A 10,642-nucleotide genomic window follows, 5' to 3' on the forward strand; every position below is an offset into this window, starting at 1 on the left:
GTGCGGCGCACGCTAGGAAGCACGGATGTACCTCGCACAGGTCTTCCTCAGGTTATGTTGCGGGATGGTGCGCTCTCAAGTTTGATGCTTCCCAGTCTCCATCCTCATTATCTACACATAGGCTTGCTCTACTTCGTGTAGGTTCTTCTAAACTTATCAGGCCCACGGAGTCCATGATCATGACGTATGCGGTGGAAAGTGTACTCCTCGTACTGAATGTGGTGCAATTGGTGCTAGCGGTACAGTCTTCCGTAAGTCTAAATGCCGCCCTCTTTGGCAGGTGATGTCCAATTCTCATAAACTATCGAACCCATATAGATGCTTCTCAGCAGCGCAAATTCCCTCGTGTCGACATTCATAACGCCGTAAGTCCTAGTAACACCTTGGGTTCCCATCGACCGTTACAAGTCGTACTAATACATCTCTCTGATTGGTAGGCTTTCCTCAATACTAGTGTCTCATTTCCTTCTCGACCTACAAGCTGCTTATCAGAGGACGCTTGGCATGAGACCCGAAGACCTACCAGGGTCTTTAGGGAGCGTAGGCTCCGAAGCGCTCGACCTCAGAGTTCCTTCCGCTCTTGGTTCGCTGGCCGCCAACATCGACGTGCCTGGTCTAGACATCTCTGACAACTCTGGAGAGGAAGGAGCTATGGGCGGTGGCCAGGCGGTGTGAATCTCGCAGGATAACGAGGCCTCTCCCCATTTCATGTGTTCTGGTCACCACTGAATCATCGACACTAGCCAATCTTGATCCTTCGAATATTGGTACTAGTACATTCGGGCTTCACTCGCACCAAGGTCACATGTTGCTCATCCACTGCGTCTGATTTCCTATGTATTACAAGAATATCGCTCCATCTGTTGCATTCGTAGAGACTACAACGAGGTATGTAAACCTCTGGGATATCGGGCCAGGGAGGTATCAAACCTCCCAAGCCCCTTGCACGTGCTGATACCTTACCAGTGGCCCCAGTGTCGCCCTACCGACCGTCCGTGCGCCCTCCTGTCCCAAGCCCCTTGCACGTGCTGATACCAACATCTTCCCAGTCCTGTCCCGCCCTTGCCCGCCGCGTCACCCTTTGCTCGCCGCGTCACCCGCGGTGCCGCCCCCTGCCGCCGTTCCTGCCGTTGTGCCGCCGTTCCTGCTCCCCCGACAGCCCAGAGGTTTGCAAACCTCCCACCAAACCCCTTACGTGTGCTGACGCCAACCCCTTTGTCAGTGCCGCCCGTCCTTCCTCCACGCTCCTTTCCCACCCTTGCCCACGGCCGCCTTGTCTGCTACCTCCCGCCGCCCGCCCGACCCCCTTTCCCCGCCGCGTTGTCGCGCACATTCCCTGATCCGTACGCGGCCCGCCCTATCGCGCCACCTTTCATCAGCAGGCCATGTGCACATAGCCCTCGTGCCTCCTCGTCTATCATCGCCGGCGGCGGTTCCCATCAACCTGGGCGGCCATTCCCATCACTGGTGGCGTTCAGTATCAACGTGCGCAGTGTCGACACCGGCATCCCTTCCAATGCGCATCGGCCCGTACAAGCTTATGCGGACGTTACCACTGCCCCTGGCGTATTCGTCTTCGCTCTGCTACTTGAGCAGCCCAACATTGAGGAGCGAGAAGCGGTGCCACGGGACAGTTATGAGGCGATCTGATCCGGGGTAACTACGTTGCCCTCTTGTGCGTCATCATGTGTATTATACCTGAATGATCATATCATCCAACGCATACCCGGCTGCGTCATCGTCTGGGAAGGCCGACGGTGGCACAAGCTCTCGGATCAAGATAACAGATGTACGGAACGCCTGTTGACCCATCCTTCCACATCGTATCGTTGTTGTGTAGATATTGATTCCGCTTGGCTATCCATCCCGTTAGACATAGTAGATGAGGTTTCAAATTTACGATGCATTACTTACCCCAAAGCGGCACTCAATGCCACCTTAGTACGTATAGAATGTCTCTGCTGTCCAGCCGTACAAGTTGTGGAGCTCGATTTTCCACCTGTACGCTGACCTTAGACCATTTGGACGACGATGTCGGTAGTTCACTCACCCATCTTGCATGTGATCAGATATCGCTTTTCCCGGTTTGCCACTGCCCTATGGTACCATTCAGAGCACATTTCGCGACGCTGCATTAGAGCCGGTTCACTCACCTTCGCCAGATTGAACAGTTTCCTCCCAATCCGGGGAGGAGGAACTAACTCGTACGCGCCGTGTCTGCCAAACCCAACAGATTTCATAGCCTGTCAATCGTCGTATGAGCCGTAGGTCATGCTAGTCCCGCAACTCCGACCTTCAGGAAGTCCTCCAGCCTCACCGGCCCCCGATGTTCCCCGAAATCACCCAGTATAGACGCGAACACCTGACTTGGTTGTAAGCAAGTGCCGAAGATGTCGCGTTGCAGTTACAGACGTACCTTATAGTCACTCTCGCTCACGTACATAGGCAATTTCATCGCGTGGCCACAAGGCTCCTTTGTCGCCACCAGGAGTTGAAAGATGCAAGCACGAGTACAACAGGGGAAGGTGAATCCGAAGGTTGAGTACAGCAGTCCGCCCTTCAACAACGATAACGACCGCGTCGCGCGCCGTGCGCCGTCCTCCCACCTAGCTCACGCGCACGCCTGCCAACGAGCGCCACTGCACATTAGGCAAACGCACTACTTATTTCGTTGGCCATTCTTGCGGGCAGCGCTCGTCGAAGAGTCTCAGCGCTCCTTCGATTTCCGTTCGCGTTCCCTCATTTGGGCCATTGTTGCGACCCTCTGAATTCGGAAGTAGCATCCTGGTACCTTCCCGTCAGCCTTCATGGCGACATTTGTTCACGCATTCGAATACTCACCTACGCGTCCTTTCTTCTCGGCTTCGTCCCTGATCCCACCGTCTTCTCGTAGGAAAGGCCTCATCGGATGGCGTCGGTCCACGTCTCGGATGGCTCTGTCCAACGCCGTACGTCAGCTGACCGTGCGCACCCCGCCTGGCCCGACACGGTTGCTTTTTGGTCAAAACTTCGGGCACGCGATGATTCCCTGCACTGCCACCTCCGCCCTCCAGGCACGGCCACTGCATTGCGATCATTCCCATCTCTCATCCATTGTTGATGTCACACGTAGTCTTCGAGAAGTGTCGAGCGTCAGTTCAAAACCTGTGATATCCGTCATAGTACACGCTGGCGACACTCCACGGGCATTAGGATGAGTACAATAGCTGACAATGTTCACCCTGCAATGTGTCATATGTTGGAAGATAACAAACAAGCTATTTGACGATCAGCACGCCGTGACCGATATCAGATGCTCACCAAGGATCTCTCCACGGGGCCCAGCCAACGAGGTTCCACCGCCTGAAGCGCGATCTCGTGGTCATCCGCCACCGCGTTCGGGTGCATCACCACGTTGTTGATGCGCAGCCGTGTTGTCTATCCAACTGTCCACACACAAATCTGCTGTTCCTAGGGCACAGTACACCTTCGCTCAACAGTCTTCATCAGGACAACTGTAAGGGCCTCACAGCAACGAAACCGCGTCATCTATGCGTTCAAAACGACATGGCTATCAATGATACCGACATCTACTATGCAGTCCAGTCACCCTACCCGGCGGGGTCAATGCGCTTGTTTGCAGGGATTCCGACGGCCTGAACTCTGTTAATATGAGTCCGCTTGCGTCGAAAAGGCACTCACTTCGTAGATGACGTCGGGGAACTTTGTCTCGGCCCGAGCGGCCAGCCGCTGATAACGATAAGCCTGTCTGTGTGCGCAGTTGTTCAGATACTAGGTCTGTACTGGCAAAGGAGGGTGCTATTGCCCCGACGTACCTTCTCGCATAAGCCGCGCTACCAAGACGCCCGACCTTCTCCCGATCGTCCGCCCTCGTGAGCCACTTCGCGCGATCTCTACGATACGAACGCAGAGTTCGATACATCTCCTCGCGACGCGTCCTTACAGCCTCCTTCCAGCGCCCAACAAGAGCGCCATGCCGGAACCAGTGCGCCTTGAGGCCTACACATCATTTGTCAGTGCTTGCGTCTGCATTCGATATAAATAGAAACCCTACTGTCGTCGAGGAACTGACGAATGTCACCATTCCTGACTTGGAGGACGTAGCTGAAGTCACCCCAAATCCAGCTCGGCAGACGGTGACTGTCACCTCGCTGCCGCTCGGCGTCGGTGATCACGAACGCCGAACAATCGCTGTCCTTGAGCGGCTTGAACTTCGCATCGTCTTCGGGCATGCCGAGAATGCGCAGGAGATGCCGGTTCTTCCGATACTCGTACTTCGCTCTGTCCGTGGCCTCCCTCTTCTCCGCGATGCGTTGGTCAACGTTCGTATTGTTGATGACCCCAGAAACCTGAGTCTTCCGGAGTTGCAGGGCCTTGTATGTGGTGAGATGCAGCCGCAGCCGATCGAGGGCCTCAGCCGCAAGGCCTTCCCGGAGCTTTCTCTCAGTCGCGACCGCGACCTTCATGCCGACATGGTCCCGGATAAGTCGGTGGTATGCAGAGGGAAGCAGTATCGCGGGTTCCTGCAGCTCCGCCGCCATCGCTTGCAATGCCTTCTGGGCGCGCGATAAACACTTCCGCTTTTTGCCTCCCTGCGCAACCTCATGCGAGGGCGGCTTGTCAGTAAACGGCGCGATCTTTTCCGCGAGGTCGTCCGACGGTATGCGGCGAGGGAACGTCGGAGGTAGCACTTGGCAGGACGTCTGTGCATCCATGACAGCCTTGGCGACAGCAGGCACAAGCAGTATGTGGCACTCGTCCTGGCATATTCGAGCGTCGCGACGATAGTGCTCCAATTTCGCGCCGATGGCCTTACTGTCTTTGTCGGTGCCATCGCAACTGTTGATCTTGCGCAGCAAAGCCAAGCTGCGTACCATGAATGCGGACTCATTCGCCGTAGAACGTGCAAGACTCACCGTCGATTGTCGAGATGTAGGGCCGCTTCCATGGCGGACACCGTTGCGACCCCGTACCGGTTGCCGTCCCTTTCGTGTTCATCATGGAGCTGGTTGACGATCATCTTCGTAGTGAGAGCTACCGAGCACAGTCAGCACACGTCCCACGGTGACGGATGAAGTACGTACACGCCTCGGAGGCAATCTCAAACGGGTTGCTCATGTGTGCATGGTTCTTCGGATCGACGACGTCGACTTCCCACTGTGCGAGCTCCTTTTGCCAAATGGAAACGAGTTCGCTGTCGTCGATGGACTTCTCCACAGACTCTAGGTAGGTTTTCGCGTCCTCTAGGCGTCGTTCAGCGACTTCATGCTTGTCGCAGAGATGATCAACTGGCGCATTGCATTAGTATGGCTATTCATCGTCACTTTCGATTCACTTACCCATGCCGTGTACGAGCTGCGCATTCTCGTCGCTGTTCAAGTCATTCATGATGTCATGCCGGTGGCCAGCCGACATCTCCTTCGTCGCAGCAGTCGCACCCTCGATTTGGGCCCACTTCTGCTCCGCATTTTCCCCAAAGTCGTCTCCAACGCCTGGAAGTTTGTGGAGAGAGTTGAACGGGCGGCACTCCGCTGTGTGCATGGGTTCATGGTACTTCCCGATGCCCGCGACAAACTTCTCAGGGAGACGAGCGGAGTCGATCGACTTGAAATCCTTGACCTTCTCGGGGGAGAACTGATCCTCGATCCGACGTGGGAGCTTGACAACGTACTGACATGCAATGTCGTACATCATCACCATCATCCGGAGGTCGCGATAGCGTTGCATGGCGGACACGAATGCAAAGTCCGTGTAGAGGAACCTGCGGGCTTTGTCAACCTCATGTGAGATGGACGTCGTCAGGAGTACTCACTTCTCTCCCTTGGTGAGATCGACGATACCCCCTTGTAGAACGAAGTTGTGACGGCATACCAAGGCGATGATTCCTGACACTGGGCCCTTGTACTTGCCCGCTCCCATAGCAACGAACTGACTGCACTTCGAAGGCTGAGGTGGTATGTCAACCACTGCACGCGGACCACAACAGCAATACTGGCGCTCACTTCATTAGGATACGGCTTCGTTGTGGCGATGTATGCCTTGAAGTCGTCCTCATGGGCAAAGTATGCGGCGCCCTTCGTCAGTGGAAAGTCTTTGGGATCGGTATGCTTCGGCTTGAGGTTAAAATGAAAGTTTCCGTCGATGCAGAAATGTAGCGCGTCCATGTGCCTGTATGCGGTGCAAGTGAGTAAGGGTGAGCGGCGACATGAACGTGATATCAACTTACGCAAATTCCTCGTCGCGGCCCTCCCAACCTGGACGCATGTTGTGGCCAGGCTGCGGACACGCAGGACATGTCACCGCTAGACATCCGATGGGGAGATCACTGCATGGATCAACGCCCGCGCGTCTGCAGGCGCGCACGAAACCGTACGTCCGGATTGCGATTCTGAACTCGCGAACTCGATCCTGATACGTGGTTCAGGAAGCGGCACCCTGAGTTAAAGCTACAACCCACCTTCACGTCGACAGTTATCACCCCATCCGAGAGCCGTTCCAAGTGAGCGACAAAGTCGTGTGCGTTGGTGTGGGCGTTGTGACTCAGGCTGTGGAAGGTCTTCAGTGCGGCCAGGGTGATCGCGCTCCGCGGCTTCTCCCAGGTGGCTGGCCATAAGCCGGCCTCCATGAGTTGAGAGGGATCCGGAGGAGCGTCCATGCAAGCACAGTACACGACGGGCACACTCTCGATCCCGTGCTCGTGCACGACAACGATGTCTCGCCCCTCGGATGTAGCTGAGGGACAGCGATAGCCACCGTGGTGCAGTGCCATTTGGTATCCGATGTCGCCCAACTTGACACGCAACCAACACCCCTTCTCCGCGACCCAGGAATGTATACGGTGAAACGGATGTTCGCGATGCGAGGTGAGGATGCAGTCGATGCATTTCCGAACGGGTGTAAAGCAGTCTTCGCAGTAGTAGAGCGTGCGGCGATTCTGGGCCTTCGAAGCTACTGTCGCGTGGCATACTGGGCAGGCGTCACCCAGGGGTGGCGTTTCGCGTTCATCGAGGAGGTCCCTAGCGAGAATGGCGTAACCGAAATCGAGGAATTTGTGGCAGCGCGTTGAAGGCTAAGAGATGCCTTAGATCGCGAAGTAGCTGAAAGCGATGATATACTTACGTGGTGGTAATTGCCATGGACTCCATCCTGATCGTCGACGTCGTCATCATCCAAACGCGAGTCGATAGAGTCCGCGTCCCCGTCCTGAACGGTGGGTTGGTGGTCGGGCGATGTGTCGAGGGTGGTCGTTTCAGTCGGTGTGTGGTCGGAAGGCGTCGGGACAGATGCTGCGAGAGGAACCGAGGGTGCAACAAAGTCGCAGCAAGGCGCGACCTCGCTAAGCGGCGGATGTCCGGGGGATGACGCGGGTTGTGATCGCGAGGTCGCGGGGGCGGATGCCTTAGGGCGGGGTGACAGAGCGGCAGCGAGGAAACCGATGAGAGCGGGCAGGGGCTGAGAGTGGCCGCAGTCAGCACGGCCCTGGGGACGACGCGGAGTATGCCATTGCCACCCCCGTGTGTCCTTCTTGGTGGGAGTCGAGGGCGCCGCCGTCGCAGGCTTCTGCACACGCTTCGAGGTGAGCACATCAGTGACGCGTTTGAGTTTCTTCTTGACCGTGCCGCTGCCCATCTTGAACGACAGGCCGAAGCGAGATCGCGACGCGAGTGGGGTTGGAACTTAGGGAGACGATACGAGTATTGGGGAGTGGGGAACACAGGAGTTCGACGGCTCCTTGCAGCTCTTGTCCCGTCCGTGATTCCGCCACATATCAACACCAGGGGCTATTCTGATGGACAGCATCCTCAGTATCTCTGTCGCGATCGGCGGCATGTGCGCGAGCGCGCACACACAGGTTCCAACGGGCATGTACTGTTTTGGCGTGGCGGTATCGCGATCCCGATTCGGTCGTGGGGATGGTGGGATGCTAGTGCCTTCCAATAAAGACGACGAATAAATGCGTAAATCTTGAAACGCACCCAGATCTCCCCAAGCCCTTAATTCATCAAGTATCATCTCCAGTCGATCCCTCAATTACTGGCGTGCCTTCTAAGAACGCGTTGTCAGCCAGGTCCAAGGGCCGTGACCCCACCACTCACTGAATATGTTCGGCGGTCTAACTGCCGTCGTTCGTGCGATAGCCCACACCATCGGCACCTCGGTAGCTGCAATCCCTTTGGTGGGGCCCAGACCGAGGCTGCTGGCAAGAGCTGATCCAGTCGATGGAATATCCTGAGATGACGTCGCCCGATAGGGAATCCACGATTTCTTCCGAGGCTTGATGGTGCTGTTCTCGCGTTGTAGAGTTCGACAGGATTCCGGCTAGCGATGTCCTCAAGTAGTACGGGAGGACTCAACCGCTGGCTTTCCAGACGGGATCCTACCCCTACACCGAGCCATAACCGCAGCATTGAGCCGGCGGCAAGGATTGGCCAGGTGTTCTGCGTAAAGAAATATCAGTTTTCGATATACGGGAGCTTACCGTGCGCAAGCATGGGCAGTACAACCAAGTTTCCCTCAGGAAAATAGACTGCATGTAGTCAAGCGAAGAGGTAGCAGGGTGTCAAAGGTTAGACAACTGACGTGCCAGCACTCGACGCCGTAGTTGCAGTGTTTGTGTCGGTAGGCGCTCAAGACCTCCCGCGCACGGGCATTGGAGTTCTAGGGCTATTCCTGGATGACAGTCCCATGCACTTATCGAATATATGTATAGCTTCTCGGCCGCCGTCTCGGTATTTTTCTTGATTGAATGTCCTGAGAAAAATGTAATCATAATGGCCTCTACATTCGGGCCGCTGTGCGAGCATTCTCCATCTGAGTGCATCCGACCAGCGCGAGCGAGCAGGAGGTCTCAGCACCCTGTTGTAATACGGATACCATTCGAGTGTTGTACTTCGGCTTATGGAATGCTGCAGAGACTATCTTCGCTGAGCTCTGCTTGCTACATGCGATCTCTCGAGCCCTAAATTTTGGCAAAGTACTGGACCACCACAGCCAGATCTACTTGTGCACTGTAGGTACGCCATTGACAATCTCTTGAGGTACTGAGTCTCACAGTCCCCCACGGATTCCCATGTGACGTAGTTCAGAAGTATAGCAATAGAGGGCATCAAACCCAACTATACTAAACATGGTTACTCGGCATAGACAATGAGCATACGTGGAAGTGATTATATCAAACCCAAATGTGTCACATAACACGAGGACATTACGAGATAAATCCTAGTAAACCGCGACATTGTGTCCGTCCTTACTCTGTAGTGGGCATGCCGACTTTCCAAGATGTGTTATGTTCAGATATGCACAATTCGGTCAAATTAGGTTAAGTTCAGATGTGCACGTTTAGTTCAGATGAGTTGACTAACGGGACTCCCAACTAGACACATGGCGGAGCTGTACTCATGGAATACTTGAATAGCTATCACTAGGCGCGCATGCTAGTAAATGACTTGGTGGCCCTAATAGCATGGTCAATATTGCCTCTCCCATGGGGGCCAATGCTCGTAACAGTGACTACTCTTCTCAAGCTGCCAGTCATATGTTCCCTGACAACAGAGCAGGAAAGACGATTGAATTCCATCTGACATATCCTCGTACTGTGTCAATGCATTATTGATGAAGTACACACGATCTCCATTCCGGTCCCAGGCGCTTCGACATGAGCTGCGGCGTTGAGTATGTGCTGACAACAGGCGATCACCAGGCGCCAAACGCCCTCTCCCTGCCAGCATTTGCTTCCGCGATCCTCTCCAGCATCCCCCTCGCCTACCGATCATCCCGATTGTCTCGATCGTTTGGCCATCGGCCTCTCCCCACTCCCCGGTCGTATCGTCGCCTTCCTCACCGTCTCGGATCCGGTGAGTATCTGTCGCCTAATGAAGTTGACAATCCTCTGACCGCGACCTGTGTGGCTGCAGTGGCTCTGTTGTGGCGCATTCGAACCTCAAGACCAACAGAAGGACAGTGCCGTGTTCACACTCGCTGTTCCCTGTTGGCTGGCCTGTCCTCGACAACCTCGGTGATAGCAGGGCATAATTGCCGGCGGTAACCAGGTCTCGACACGTTCCCTGGCCCCCACTGGACTCCTCTCGGACGTTCCTCTCAGGCCCGACGTTCAGCAAGCACCCATCCAGGCCTCTCCGGCAATTACATGATCATCTCGCAGTGCAAGTAACAAGGTATTACATTGAGGTGAACGGTCACCACCCCGATTGTGTGTCACTTGGTTGACCGGTCCATTGCGCGTTAGGAAATGTCACAGTACGACGAAACATCTACTTCCCCGCGCCCCAAGTTCCCGAAGTTTCATAAGAAAACTCGCGCACCGCCTTCGCCGACTGCAGAGGTCGAGAGCGTACCCCTTCCCGAACGTGTCACCGCGTCGTCATCACCCACCCCAGAGGGCCAGTCCCCTGTCAACCACAGGTGAGCTGTCGTTCCACGTTCTACGTACCACGTTCCTTTATCTGACGTACAATTCAGTTTATTAGCATCCCCGAGTCGCCCGATTCGGCCTGGTGACCCCATTCCTGTGTTGAAAAAAAACAGATTTGGGACACGTGAGTTATTGGATCGTAGCACCAAGTGACATCCTCACAATCTGTCGTAGCTCCCGACGTCTGTGGTCCCTGGGAAGGCAAGGTAG

At 55.3% G+C, this 10,642-nt stretch overlaps 4 protein-coding genes across 4 annotated transcripts; 2 read left to right on the forward strand and 2 right to left on the reverse strand.

Annotated features, from left to right (window-relative positions):
* Window positions 1-504: 504 nt before the first annotated feature.
* On the forward strand, window positions 505-1,650 carry DICSQDRAFT_175635 (uncharacterized protein; the record flags this gene model as incomplete). Its single annotated transcript, XM_007371517.1, has 3 exons — window positions 505-671; window positions 967-1,166; window positions 1,223-1,650. The coding sequence occupies 3 exons, from the start codon at window positions 505-507 to the stop codon at window positions 1,648-1,650; spliced, it is 795 nt and encodes a 264-aa protein (XP_007371579.1).
* Window positions 1,651-1,938: 288 nt separating this feature from the next.
* DICSQDRAFT_175636 (uncharacterized protein) lies at window positions 1,939-2,455 on the reverse strand (the record flags this gene model as incomplete). The annotated part of the gene is made up of 5 exons (XM_007371518.1): window positions 1,939-1,999; window positions 2,051-2,097; window positions 2,154-2,243; window positions 2,294-2,362; window positions 2,417-2,455. 5 exons carry the CDS (start codon window positions 2,453-2,455, stop codon window positions 1,939-1,941), a joined length of 306 nt encoding a protein of 101 aa, XP_007371580.1.
* A 1,008-nt stretch (window positions 2,456-3,463) lies between these two features.
* Window positions 3,464-8,621, reverse strand: DICSQDRAFT_184244 (uncharacterized protein). The gene is made up of 14 exons (XM_007371519.1): window positions 8,097-8,621; window positions 7,977-8,046; window positions 7,120-7,924; window positions 6,458-7,069; window positions 6,227-6,408; window positions 6,003-6,168; window positions 5,813-5,946; window positions 5,340-5,761; window positions 5,085-5,288; window positions 4,917-5,034; window positions 4,055-4,866; window positions 3,816-3,999; window positions 3,682-3,748; window positions 3,464-3,635 (listed from the first exon to the last, which is right to left on the reverse strand). The coding sequence occupies exons 3-14, from the start codon at window positions 7,627-7,629 to the stop codon at window positions 3,591-3,593; spliced, it is 3,456 nt and encodes a 1,151-aa protein (XP_007371581.1). The 5' UTR covers window positions 7,630-7,924; window positions 7,977-8,046; window positions 8,097-8,621; the 3' UTR covers window positions 3,464-3,590.
* Window positions 8,622-10,249: 1,628 nt separating this feature from the next.
* On the forward strand, window positions 10,250-10,518 carry DICSQDRAFT_175638 (uncharacterized protein; the record flags this gene model as incomplete). The annotated part of the gene is made up of 2 exons (XM_007371520.1): window positions 10,250-10,422; window positions 10,488-10,518. The coding sequence occupies 2 exons, from the start codon at window positions 10,250-10,252 to the stop codon at window positions 10,516-10,518; spliced, it is 204 nt and encodes a 67-aa protein (XP_007371582.1).
* Between the last annotated feature and the right edge of the window lie 124 nt (window positions 10,519-10,642).

Source organism: Dichomitus squalens, assembly GCF_000275845.1.
Source record: "Dichomitus squalens LYAD-421 SS1 unplaced genomic scaffold DICSQscaffold_114, whole genome shotgun sequence".
NCBI classification, from domain to species: Eukaryota; Fungi; Basidiomycota; class Agaricomycetes; order Polyporales; family Polyporaceae; genus Dichomitus; species Dichomitus squalens.